Source organism: Colletotrichum tamarilloi, assembly GCF_030869305.1.
Source record: "Colletotrichum tamarilloi strain Tom-12 chromosome Unknown Scaffold_19.1, whole genome shotgun sequence".
In the NCBI taxonomy this organism is placed as follows: Eukaryota; Fungi; Ascomycota; class Sordariomycetes; order Glomerellales; family Glomerellaceae; genus Colletotrichum; species Colletotrichum tamarilloi.
Genome location: NW_026849402.1, coordinates 144,620 through 157,685, shown reverse-complemented (window position 1 = coordinate 157,685; position 13,066 = coordinate 144,620). Strand labels below are relative to the sequence as shown.

At 53.6% G+C, this 13,066-nt stretch overlaps 3 protein-coding genes across 3 annotated transcripts; 1 reads left to right on the top strand and 2 right to left on the bottom strand.

The window, feature by feature from the left end:
* Positions 1–565: 565 nt before the first annotated feature.
* Positions 566–1,476, bottom strand: CTAM01_06682 (uncharacterized protein; the record flags this gene model as incomplete). The annotated part of the gene is made up of 4 exons (XM_060522709.1): positions 566–672; positions 834–948; positions 1,089–1,128; positions 1,334–1,476. Coding segments are annotated over 4 exons (405 nt in total), but the record flags the coding sequence as incomplete, so codon positions are not given.
* A 4,010-nt stretch (positions 1,477–5,486) lies between these two features.
* CTAM01_06681 (uncharacterized protein) lies at positions 5,487–5,780 on the top strand (the record flags this gene model as incomplete). The annotated part of the gene is made up of 1 exon (XM_060522708.1): positions 5,487–5,780. One exon carries the CDS (start codon positions 5,487–5,489, stop codon positions 5,778–5,780), a length of 294 nt encoding a protein of 97 aa, XP_060382553.1.
* Positions 5,781–6,887: 1,107 nt separating this feature from the next.
* Positions 6,888–7,175, bottom strand: CTAM01_06680 (uncharacterized protein; the record flags this gene model as incomplete). The annotated part of the gene is made up of 1 exon (XM_060522707.1): positions 6,888–7,175. One exon carries the CDS (start codon positions 7,173–7,175, stop codon positions 6,888–6,890), a length of 288 nt encoding a protein of 95 aa, XP_060382552.1.
* Positions 7,176–13,066: the final 5,891 nt, after the last annotated feature.

Genomic DNA, 13,066 nt, shown 5'->3' with positions numbered 1-13,066 from the left:
CCGACAAATAGACATTCAAGGAAAATAAGAGATTATAGGAAAGGGTGACAAACAGTTTGGGTGAATGATCTCGGCACCAGGTCAGGATGACAGACAGACCAGAGATCAGGTTCCACGACTCCAAGATTGACGTTGGGAGCCGGTTGATGCTGGAGACCTTCAAGTAAGGGAAGGGGAAGGGTTGGAGACGAGGAAGAGAGGCTCGCGGAGATCGAATACAGAAGATAGTGGGCGGCTGTCCTGGGGTTATGTATATAGCTGCCATGTAGGGGTGGGAAACGTAGTAGAGAGCACCTGGTTCCTTGGATGCGGCACTTGCGGCAGCACTGACATGGAAACGATGTAAAGATTGACGGGCGGTGGCACCTTGGGCCACCTTTGCAGCCACGCAGCTACGATGTGCGGATACACCACGCACATAGACATGTACACACAACTTGGTGCATACCTATTCCGTACGACGAGGAAGAGTGTGCTTGGAGAGACTGAGAGACAGGGTAGGGATAAGCTGTACAACCGTGCACCCGCTTGGGAACGACGGCATGTGAATAATCCCGCAAGGATATTATGGGGCCTTTCCGGGGGTGTGGCCATGATCCGTGATGCAGGACAGGATGTCGAGATGCTTTAGTGTGGTGTGCGCGTGTGTAGGAGGAGGGGGGAGGCGAGAAGCTGAGAGCGAGTAAGTGTGTGTGTATGTGTGTGTGCGTGAGAATGCGTGAGAGAAGAGCCAAAGAGAATGGTGGTGGTCAGTTGCGGGTTCCTGTGCCTAGTGTGGTGGTGTCTGTGGTCAAGAGAAACCGTCCGTGACGAGTGGGAAGAAACGAACGAACCGAGCTGCACACAACGCATCAGGTTCAAGACAGTGGAGAGGTGGATCTCTGGGTGGAGCGTTCGGAGGTTGAGTTGTGTGTCGGGGTCCATGAACAAGGGGGGGGGGGGGGGGGAAAAAAAAAAAAAGAAGGGGGGGGGGGGGGGGGAGGGCGTGGCGAGGGGGGGGATGGGGGGGGGGGGGGGGGGGGGGGGGGTGGGGGGGGGGGGGGTGGGGGGGGGGGGGGGGGGGGGGGGGGGGGGGGGGGGGTGAAGACAAGAAGACGAGACGAGGGCGGGCGGGTGAAGGCCTTGGCTTCTGAGCGGGAGAATTGTGAGGAGTTGAGAGTTGAGACTGAGAGAGAGAGAGAGAGAGGTGAGTGGAAGAGACTCAGGAACAGGAACAGGAACAGGAACAGGACCAGGAACAGGGGGGTGAGCAGACGAGAGGAAAAGAGGGGTGTGTGAATGAGGGAGCGTGTATTGTGTGTCTGTGTCTAGTGTGCATGGCGTCCTGCGGTACCTGAGCGTCTGCGGGTAGCCATTGGAGGACGTTGTGATGTTTCTAAATTTTGACTTGGCTGGATGGGACTGGCTAGCCTGGCATAAGCGGTATGCTGCTGTTGGTGTCGGTGCTGGTGCTTGGTTCTTGATGCTTGGTGCTGATATCGGTGTACCGGCGTTGGCTGCGGTGTTGGCGTTGGTGTTGGATCAGATAGAAGGACAGGTGAGCGACGTGGAAGAAGACCTGAGAGGATCATGGCGGCATCGGGAGAAGGCTGGGAATAGCAACGTGGAAGGACAGACTTGGACCTTCTTCCACTCTAGTCTCTCAGGTCAGGCACGGAAGCTTACCTTACGTCAGGTAAAGTCCGGTCAGGTATGGCAACACACACTTTCTTTCCCTCTCACACACAAACTGTGGAGTGTACACTACACCATACACCCAGAAGACAAGGTCCAGGGACGGTATCGTCCATCAGGGCAGTTTGTGTACGTTGTTTCCTGATCTATCCGTCTGCAATCGATTGGTTGCACAAGGGCTTTCGGGATGCCGATGACGAGAACGAGGTGGGATGGCAGAGGGGAAAGAATAGATAGAATCTAGGTTCGAAACAAACGACTGAGGATGAGTTAGAGTGACAACCCATCAAGGATCATCAACATCGAAATCCAACGACACGAGTCCACGGATGCAGCGCGGCTGTCACCATCGCCGGATCGCAACGTGTGGACTGTGGAGGCAGTCGGAGTCGGAACCGGGAGAGACAGACTCGGAGAGAGAGAGGGAGAAAGACAGGGCTTGTTTTGTCGGGTCGACCAAGACACCGACCGATCCTCTCGGAGCTTTTTCTTTCCTCGTACACTTACAGGCATCCGGGCAGCCTAAACAGCCTCATCTTAATTGCTCTGACCAGTTGTCTGTTTCGGCGTCCGGTCAGCATGGGGAGACACTGAGCAGGCTTGATGTGAAGCTGCCCAAGCTGGGTTCCCAGAGAGCGGATTGTATGGCCTGGATGGTGCCATGTGGTTCTGCGCTGATTTCTGACCAAAGGTTCGTGGCCGTTAATGGAGGGGGCCATTCCAGGACCCAACCATGCACATGGGTGGGTTAGTTAAGGAGGACCCAGCAACACACCGGGGCTTGAGGAATGGTGTTGAAACGGAAGGGCGAATGAGCATCGAGAAGCCCGCTTCCTCCAGGCTGAGCTAAAGCAGAGCCACGATAAGCATAGGCAGGCTGGCTTCATGGTCACTGTAAGTTTAGAACGGTTGGTTTGTAAGTGACGGACAGCATGATCACCTTTCCCCCTCTCTTCCTCCATCTCCGCAACCTCCACAGAGGAAACATTTGAGGATAGACAACTGCCTAGTCGGCAAGCTGCAGGCGGGCTATTGGAAAGGAACGGAGGAAAAGAAACCATGGTGGGTGTAGGATTAGGTGCCCTGGCTGCTGTGCACCGTGATGTTGCTGGGATTGTAATGGGCATCGGGATTGAGTGAGACCATCCTCTGTGCCTCTGTCCCTGTAGCTGCCCCATTCCATCGAGGTGCAGCACGGAAAAAGGTCAGACCCTGGCAGCAACGTGAAAAGATAGATCTCATGCAGATTCTAGTACGCAGGCACCTGGGCTGGGACGGGGGAGGGGAACTCTGGAAGAGAGGCTGGAGAGGAGGGGGAGAGGAGGGGGAAGAGGAGAAGCAGAGCCTGCAAAAATGCAAAATGCAACGGTACAACGACCGTAGTGTACATACAGCACAGCACGCATCCTGCAGCGAAGCAATCCAGGATCCATCTCGAGTCTTGTTGGATGCCATCCTGCTGCTGCGGGTGATGCTCGGTCCGGAGATGGGAGGACTCAAATGCTTCTAATTTGGGCGATTGGTAGCATTTTTTGAAACTCAATTGTGCAGACACAACCCATCTCTCTTACCTGACCAAGTTTTGACGGCGGAAACAAACGGCAACTGCTCATCCAGCCCAAGCCGGAATCCCGCGTTCTGTGCAACATTGAATCTTTGCAGCAGAGTCATGATCGGTTCCATCGTGAAGCCAAGGAACCTTACCACACTAACCTACGGTACACTAATTGTACCCACGAACACTACCTGCGGCAAGCAAGGTTCCTGGGTATTCGCGAATCGTAGATACTACGAATACACGTGTAGGAGCCGAGGATGGAGGACACGGACGCAGCGGTTGCAGACCACTAAAACAAGCCTCATTTGTTCACAAACGGAAAGAAAAAGAAACAAAGAAGGCGGTACGCCCTTGCCGACTATGGTGCAAGTGCCAAGTCCACCACGTCTAAACCGATCCAAGTCGTACCTCTAGGTAAGGTAAGAAGAATATATGGGCAGGCAATGCAAGGTAAGGTAAGCAAAGGGTAAGGTAGGGTTAGGTAAGGTAACCGCAAAGGTGAGGTTTACTACCTAGGTACCTTATGTATTCCGTAGCCCGGTGAAGTGAAGAGACGGGAAGGAGAAGGAAGGGGAGCGTTGAGCATGGGTACGTCCCGCTCCTTAGTCATGGGTACGTACTCGTACATACTCTAAGGTAAGTCTGAGATGCCCCACTTGCTCCCGTCTCGACGTCTCCTCCATGCGGTACGTACCTTGGACAGTTGGGTAATTTTCCTGGTCTCCTCATCTCATCCCGTCTTCCTCCGCCGCCAACCACCCTCGAATACAACGCCGAATGTCCTCACCTCGAGCTATCCAATCCATCAAGCGTCAATCAACTCACACATCAACGCCTGCTCACGTGTGGCAGTCACCGTTCCAAGTCCACCACAGACCTCATTCGCAACCTTTCAGTCCCCATCGCCACCCGTCATCACTGACTGACTGTATGTATTTTCGGACACCCAACGTCCGGTCCGTTACGGTACGACCAAGGACGGCCGTGCCAAAACCTGCGAACACGCACCTGTAGCACGCTACCTCAGGAAGGTCGTGGTGCTGCGCCTGTTCTTGAGCAAGAGCTAGACCACTTCCAAGTACAGACCATTTCGTCCCAGCCACCTACCGCCCGCTAAGGTATTTCGAGGGCAAAGGTGAAGCTCGGTGGACAAGCCAGATGCCATTCGGCGCACAGTTCCCGACTGCGACTGCAACCCGACTCTACATGCCCTCGAGGGAAGTGCAATTGTGCAAGTGCAAGTCCAACCGCCTTGGCTTCTGCAACGCTCGCTCCAGTGCTCTCTACGAAGTACACGATCCCTACGTTGGCACTCAACTCTCAACGTCGGATACGGATGCGACTGTGATGGCATCTCAGACCTCAATCCACAGATCCCCTCTGCGGCCCTTCACTCGCTTCCATGCAAGCAATTTGTCCATCGCCCGGGGGGCCTTGTCAAAATCCCCATATCCTTGCAGCGCGTAGGCCTCATCACTGGCCACGCCTGTCGCAGGCTCGCAGCCATCTGACGAGACACAACATCAATGACAGCTCGTCCCGTGCTGCTTTTGCCCGTAATAGGTCCCACGCAGCCCCCCAGCTATCTCACCGGCTCTCTCTGCTATCTTGAGAATCTCTGGCTGCACATGCCCTGCGCTTGGCCTGCAATGCACTGGACTGGCATGCATGGCTCTGCTCATCGTCTGCGATGGCCCCTTTCTCAGCCCGTTGTCGTGCTACAGAACCTCAAAATCGGCGGGCATTGGTTGCGGGGCGGGCGCGGAGCCACAGCCATCTACTTCGTACTCCGTCGTGAACTATTCTGGAAACGAAGCCGGCCGAGAGCCAGCGCCGAGTTGGCATTCAGAACGAAACTTCGCACCAGAATTTTGTGACCGGTCATCTCTGGCGCCGGCCGCTTCGAACTTGGGACGCCCAGGTCACCGAAGCCCAGGTCCCCCACGTCCGTCTTGTACCCGAAGCGGTGAGCGAGTCAAGAAGCCCTGCTGGCTTGCCATCGCCACACCACGCCAGCCGACGACACTAGATGCCAGGCCAGTAAAACAGCACCACACTCGAGGTGGTGTCGCTCGATAGTTGGGCCTAGAATCGGGATGTCCTGGGATGGGGATGGGATGGCAGTCATCATTGATAACTGTGGTGTGTATCATTCTCAGCAAACCGCGGCCGTTTCGCCGTACCGGCTCCATGGACGCCCGAATCATCCTTCCTCAAGCATTTCAGCTTCAGTCTGCCAACACCCCTTGGTATTATGGTGATGGCGTTTTCCACCCCAGCTCGATATGCAGTCTGCCATGGCCAGGTCGGGACAGTTGAGAGGCGTGAGAGGCAGCAGAAGGAAAAAAGAAAAAGGAACACCACAACGCGGGGAAATCAGCACTACCCAGCGAGACACACCACAGTCCAATTAGACATGCCGTCCTCACTCAGAGGAGCTGCGCTGAAACGACCCGCTGTTCTTTCGTCGTGGTTGTCAGTGATTGGCCTGGCGTCATCGCTATCAGGGCCTCCTCATCGGGTCTCCTGCAAGGGCGACGCGGATTGAAGGCGGGCGTTGTTCACGCAGAAACTCGAACTTGGAATTGAGGAGCTCTAGTGCATATCGAGCCATGAATGATCCTGGCGTACTGCGGACGGCGGCTCGATTGAGTAACTATCCGCACCTAGCCACGCACTGCTATCTCCTCAGTCCCAGTTTCCCAGACCCTTCCACGAACTATCTGTGGATTCAACGGTCTACACGGCACTCTGGCGTTCCAGAGCGAGCAGGAACTTGGGTCGGTGGCATCTTGTGGCGAATGAGTGACGAAACGTTAACAATCGGCATTTGCATCACCTTCTTTTGAAGTGTTACTCTTTGGAATGATATTGCTTAATCCCCATTTGGCAATAACTGTCCGCTACTAGCTATTTTCGAGATGAGACCTGGCCGTATCTGCGAGCCATCAGTGACAGAGCCTGCCTCAATGGGCCAGAACTTCGGCGACAGGGCTCATTTCTGGTCTGATATTGGACGTTGCACTTGACGGCAAACATCCAAGCCGGTTTCTGCGATACCTCCATCAACAGGACATACAGTTTGCAATCGTTTCCGCGCTTCCAAATGTACAAGAGCCTGAAGACGTCAAGCAGCGTGGAGGAAAATACGACACAGTCCTCGGAGGCTACCCGTTGAGACTCGGAGTATTTTCCGTTCAGGACAACGACAATGATCCAGATGGAGCTAGCTTGTTTGTCTTGAGCTGTTCGAGAGTCGAGACGGACCAGGGCCGATCCGTCTTTGATCACCAGGATCCTGCTGTACGAAGTACAAGCAAGCAAGGGAGCCCAGGAACAACCTCGTATACCGCTTTAATGGATTTCAAGACAGGTGAAAGGCGCGCTTTTATTTTTTTCCAATCCCCAGCTTTACGAAGATTCTAGCGATCGCGTATCTCGCGGATACAGAGCTAGAGCTAAAGCCGTTCCTGTCCGAGACACCAGAGGATGGTGCTGGGCGGCAGAGGCGCTCACAGATCAAAGTGCATCATTCTTGGCCAGGTCTCTACAAGGCTTTCTTCTTCTCCATCCTCACCGATGATTTCTCATTGTCTCATCACACCAGTCTTGTCTCTTGGGCTATTGTACTCAGCACACTTGTATCCGAATATTCTTACCATTTCCCACCGTCTTTACCCCTGGTACCTTGCATACCGAGACGCAGCCCGCACTGACTGGCACACAGACCTCGAGGCCATGACCATGATCCGTCTCCACTGCGTCCTCCCGCAGGTTGGATGGAGTAGAGGGATTGGCTGACTTTGCGCCGTTGGCCGTTGGCGTTGCGGGTTTTTCTTCTTCGTCTGTTCCTTCTCTCGATGTCCCCCTTGCGATAAGTGGGCGCTCGCGATGTTGACGAGCCCGGGAGAAACAAGCCCACTCTTTGACACCGGACTATCATACATTAGCACACACACATACAACTGAAGATGGAGGGCCAGGCGATGATATTCATCAAGCCATGCACTGTCTGGAGAGAAGCCACCACTCTGAATGGGGTAGTGAGGTGCGTCGCATGCAAAGTGCCCCGCAAACGCCACACTAGCAGATAAGTCACCAGTGTGATGGGTGGGTAGTCATTCCTATCCTCTCCAATTCGAGCCGCCCGGCGGCAACAGGGTGGTGTCGACGCTGATGCAACGATTCAACGGATACCTACTTGCACCTTGAGCCCTGGGGTTCTTGAGGTGGCGCTCCGATGTCCTTAACCAAGAGGAGCATTGCAAACCCGTCAAAAGCAGACCCGTTGGGTACGGTGAATGGCACTGAGCTATGATCGTCAGGCAGTCAAGGTCATTGCTGGAACAAGACTAATTGTATCTTGGGACCTTCGGCCGAAACTATTCAAAGTCTAGCGTTCCTGGTGTTCGCGGGCCATGCCGCTTATACTTCAGCTTGAACTTCACCGCTTGCCTAGCGCGCGTCACGCAGTTGCCGCCGTTGATGGCCCTCAGTTCGCTAAGACCGCATCCTGATGACTGCAGGATTAGAGGAGCTTCTAGTGGCATTTTCTACCCCTCCTGCGTTCAGAGAGACATCGAATCCGAGGCCTATTCCGCGCCGAGTTATCGCAGTCCGTCAAACCCGACGATACCTTCCAGTTCTGCAGGTCGAACTGATTTCAGCGGGGTCCATTCGTTTGACAGCGGGATATTTTCGACCCGACCCAGGCCAAGTCTGGACTCCATCAGAACAAGTTTCGAATACATTCAACGTCAGTGGCCTCCTTCGAGCCTGGTGTTACCTCGCCCACACCAGCCAAGGAATCTACCCCTCCTCCCGCGACAAAGTAGTTAACAACCCCGTCAGCCTTTTTTATCGATAAACCACAAACGCCATCAAAAACCGCCCCTCTTCGTTGTCAGGTTTCATCCGGACACTCTCGCAGTGATCGAGGAACGCGCAGGCTAGTGAAGAAACAGGCATTATGCCTTCTTAGTCGCCGTGTGTCACACATGGAATGCCAGCCTTTTCCGCCCGAGCCCTGTGAAATTTCCATGTCCAGTATGCCGAGAAAATCGGTACGGACGATGTCAAGCCGCGCTTTCATGTCGAGGGAAACAGACTGGTCGAGACCACGATGCTGGAGGGCGGCATGCCGATGCTGCCCAAAGGGTGCCCGAATATCTCTTGCGGTTTTCCAGGGCAGCCTACTGCGCACGAGGGCCCAACGGTCCAGGCATGTGAATGATGGACTTTTGGGTGGTTATCCAGGCCAAACCCAGGCATGTCGGCTGCCGCCAGACGGATACGTGACAACTGTCACTGCAGACAAAAGGCCGTTGCGCTGTTATCCTCTTCCACGTCTTTCATCAGCCAAGCGCCAAGCGCCAACCACCGTCCATCAATGGCCGAGAAGCTCTCTCAGCAAACCGTCACGTCAGGCCTCATCCATGCTTGGATCGACGCTGCTTGACTTGATCAGCCTCTGCCCTGTGGGGTTCCAAGATCCGTAGCGGTCGCTCGCCGCGCTGGAGTATGGAGTACCCTTGAACCATCAGAACCTGGAGCTTTCGGATCCACAGCCACGCCGTATAGGCTGAAGGATTTGGAGACTCGGAGGCCGGCGGCTGTTAGTTTGTCGACTGATCCTCGTCAATATGAGGAGTTCTTGACGCCATCTTCAAACCGCACTAACAACTGGCCCGCTACTCGATACCAGCACTAGGCTACCAACAACCGCACCAGCTCCAGAACCTGCCAGGTACCAGGAACAGCGCCTTGGAGCCCGTCTTTAGCGGACTTTGTGGCCATCGGCTGACCACTTTGCGGCTTGGAGGGTGGATAACCCAACAATGATGGTGTGCAGGAACACCAATTCACCGCTCTTTCACCGGGGCGCGATTCGTTGTCGTCGTCTCTAACTTCATCTTATTTGCTTTCTCCCTGCGTTAGTTCTCCCCTCACCTGGTCGTCATCGTGGTCCGGCCCTGCTAGGAAGGGGAGATGCTGCAGAGTTACTGCAAGGGACCGGACATATCTTGGTTTTACTGTCCGACGGATCGCTGCGCCTAATGCTACTGACCCGTCACGAGTTTGACGACACAAGACCGGGCGTGCCGAGATACCAATAATTTGGCCGCGGATAATAGATGATTCTAAAAGGCTTCGGTTTGCTGTGTTGCAGTTTAGACCAGCGCTGTGACCCTCTTGACCCCTCTTCCGGCGCAACACAATGACTTGCAGCAATACAGGCCTTGCAGGAGGCGCAATGCATCTACGGATATGCGTTCTCTAGTCAAGCTCAGATTCCATCGAGCCTCATTTTGAGATCTGCATGACGCAGGGAAATGATTGAGGATCCAGATATCATCGTCTATTCCTGCCAGGGCTCACAACGCGATTGAGAAACACGTGTGGGTTCAGCAAAACCTCCCCCAAACCCTATTTTCGGCGCCGTGTTAGTTCTAAGACGATCTGCTCGGGAAATAACCAGGATATCCCTGTAGCATAGGCCTCGTGGAATACCTACCGAACGCGTCCATCAAAGACAATGATGAGGTGACAAACCATTCTTCCCATCGCCGACGCCATTGACGGGCAACTCTGTCTCAACTCTATAGAGTCTAGAAACACGCATCACTGTTCACCGCTTCTTTTTCCAGTGTTCGACGACGGCTCGATCTTGAATACGAACCCGCGGGCTGGGTCTCATTGATCGCAAAAGGCACGTGCAGCAACGGCACTTGCAACGGCGCAACTCACGGACTCTCGCCTTTCTGTGATTGTTCTCTTGAGTTCGATTATCACGGGCCGTCCGCGTGGTCGACGATGATTGTCCCGAGGCCATCGCCGGCGTGGCGGCAGATCCGGCGTTTCCGATCTGTCCACGTGCCTTGGAGAGTGAACGATTGTTCTCTTTCAGCCTTCAGTCCACGATGCTTCCAAGCGGTGACGGTACGCCTGCCAGTTGCCATTCCCAAGTCACCGCACGATGATATGTGCTCAAGCGCTCGAAGGCTAGCTATTCAACTTACATAATTGAACGGCACATACTATTTTCGTCTCGGTGCTTTTATCATCCTCCAACGGCCGGAAGCTCAGCCAGCTAGTATGCGTACAGCGATCGACTGGTCAATGCTTGCCGCCCTGCAACGTCCTTCACCGCCGGTGAGAGACCTGGTTGCAGCTTGTCTCAAACAAAAAATATATGCCAGCCATGTCTCTTTTCATCTGGATCTGATAGAACTCCCGTGTCCTGCGGGCTGGGGGGAGTAGGCGCTCGGGGAGGCGGCCGATCTAACGTGGGCGGGTTCTACATGTGAGATGTAATGTCTCAGGCGCACTTCTGCAGCAGGCATCTGGGCTCAAGAGTTTGTCTGACTCGGCAAAAATGTCTGGCAGTACGGATGCCTAGTGCTCTGGTGCCGATGAATCGTCTTGCCCGTCGCTGACTCGGAAAGGGATGATCACGGCGGTTGCTAATCAAGCCTCTCTCTTCTTTGCTGATGATGAAGAACGATGCAACTGGAAGGCCAAGGACCATGTAGACCGCAGCAAGCCAATCGTGTGTTATAATAAGCACAAACGAACATGACGGTAAGATTGTTCTCATCTGACTGTCCGCACACAAGGGCTAAATAATTGTATTCGCTGGCCTTTCGTCCGTATGTTTCCGGGTGCCACGCTGTCAAGCAGCTATGTGTGCTTGTCTCCGAGGAGGATGCTGGCACATGCCCCCCATCAGTGTCTCGAGTGTAAGTATTTCCCTCGACACAAGCAGAGACTGTACGTGATTCCGCTGCTCAGTGCTCGGCTGCAGATGATGTCCTGTCTTAGAAGAGGGTGCCTTCGGGTCGTTGAGACCCCGGCCGACATGTAAAGGGTTGAGAAGACGCAAGATCCTTCCAATTCATGTAGGCCAGATGCCAATATGTGGTTCTTCGTCGATTGTGCTTAATCATCGAACATCTCGATGCGGAAGAAGCCCAAAATTCGATCTGAATACATAGATGGCCCTTGAGCAGACTTTAGCCAAGTCTTCAGATGAGGCTATGAAGTAACTGCCCAAGCAGGATTATCCTCGAGAATCCAATCGCTTCCTTGAGGACCCCAGATGAGGCTTCGTTTTTTTCTTGGCACGGCAACTAGAATATGGCATCGCGGATCTCCGCGAATTCTTCACCCCTGGATCGCTGTCGAGCGTAAGTCAGAGTCAAGTCCGGCTTTTTCTGGGGCCCATCGGTGATTAGAGGAGAGTGGTCAGTGAGGCCAAAGTACCGGTTGATGCCTGTAGGAAACGAGCTCAGCTTAGACTACTGACCTTGTGTTAAGCTAATGGTCACAAGCAAGAGCTTCAGCTCCTGGCCTTTGAATTCTTGTCAAGACTGAAGAAATTCTAATTTGGATTACAGTGGTCCGATGCACGGGGGGTATATTAAGATCAATATCATTGTCCCAACGACGCCCGCAATGATCGGGCTTCAGAAATCATAAGGAACTACCTTCTATAGGCTGATTACCAAACGGGTGAGAGCATGCTTGTCCATGCCACGGTGTAAGACGCCTCCGGGAGACCTCTGGCTAGATTTACCTTCATCCAAAACAAGAACCTACGATATACGACAAGCTTAAGGCTGCATGACGGATGGCTTGGACTCCGCCCCAACCAGCCAGCCATTGTCATCTGAAAAAAAAACCTTTGTTGCACAGAGTCTTTTTTTGGGGAGCACTGCTCACTCTATGGCGTCTACAAGCCCGGATCATCCTGGGTCCATGATGCTTTTGTGTCAGTCTGACTTCGGACAGACTCCATCAAAGGAAAAAAAATTTAAAAGAAGAAGAAGAAGAAGAAAGGGACGAAAAGAGGGCAAAAGCTGTTACCTAGCGGTTCGAAACGAAGGTCTCGACGTGAAGTCAAGTCCCCGGGGGCTGTTTCATATCCTGCGGCACACAGCCGCACACACCAGGGTGCTGACATCGTCCCAACGATCCGTGGCAATGATCTGGTATTGCGCAAGAAGTCTTTGTGTAGATGACAGCAAAACATCTATGGCTGCATGTGAGTTTATGGTATGATCACGGAAAGGAAGGACGATGGATGATTGATGTGACGTCGGATCCCGTCAGCTGTTCAACATGCCCTTCTGCTACCCACTCGGGTCGTGATGTTGCCGGGAATCAGGTCGTTTGTTTGCGTTACGCCCGGCTTCGGATATATGCCAGAATTGTTCAGCCGAGGACTATCTTTCTTTGCAGGTTGAAACCAGATAAACTCTCCCGCGCCTATGTGGCTTAAGGTTATGCTGGCATCGTGAGATCTTGCAGACAAGAACGCAAAAAGCTGAGTTTCGTTTGAAGTCCAAAGCTATATCGGGGACTTGGCCCCTTAGGACGTTTCGTAGAGCCACCCCCGCCTGCCCAGTAAACGTTGCTTCATATCACAATAAAAGCCCGTCATGGGTGAGGGACTGCATGTGTGTGACTTAGGATATGCAAACACACAGGGTACTTGCCAGGTCTGCCATGACTTGGATGCTGAAGAGTATGGGGAACGGGAGCGGGTGTAGTTGAGTTGAGTTTGGTAAAAGGGGAACACGCCAAGGATAGTAAAGAACTCTTTTAACGTGTGTGCGAATAGGAAGAAATCGGGCTGATCTTTTTCCTCCCTGCCTACAAGATTCTCCATCTCTCAGCAGTCCGCGCGCTTGCGTATTGGACGTGCGCTGATATAGAGTTGGGAGGGAGGGTTTCCAGCGACTCGTGGCATGCCTGTGAGGGCTTTGCCCTTTTCTTTGGATTCTGTTTGAGAAAATGTCCTCACTGAGCCTGTCGAGGTTCGCGATAACGAGG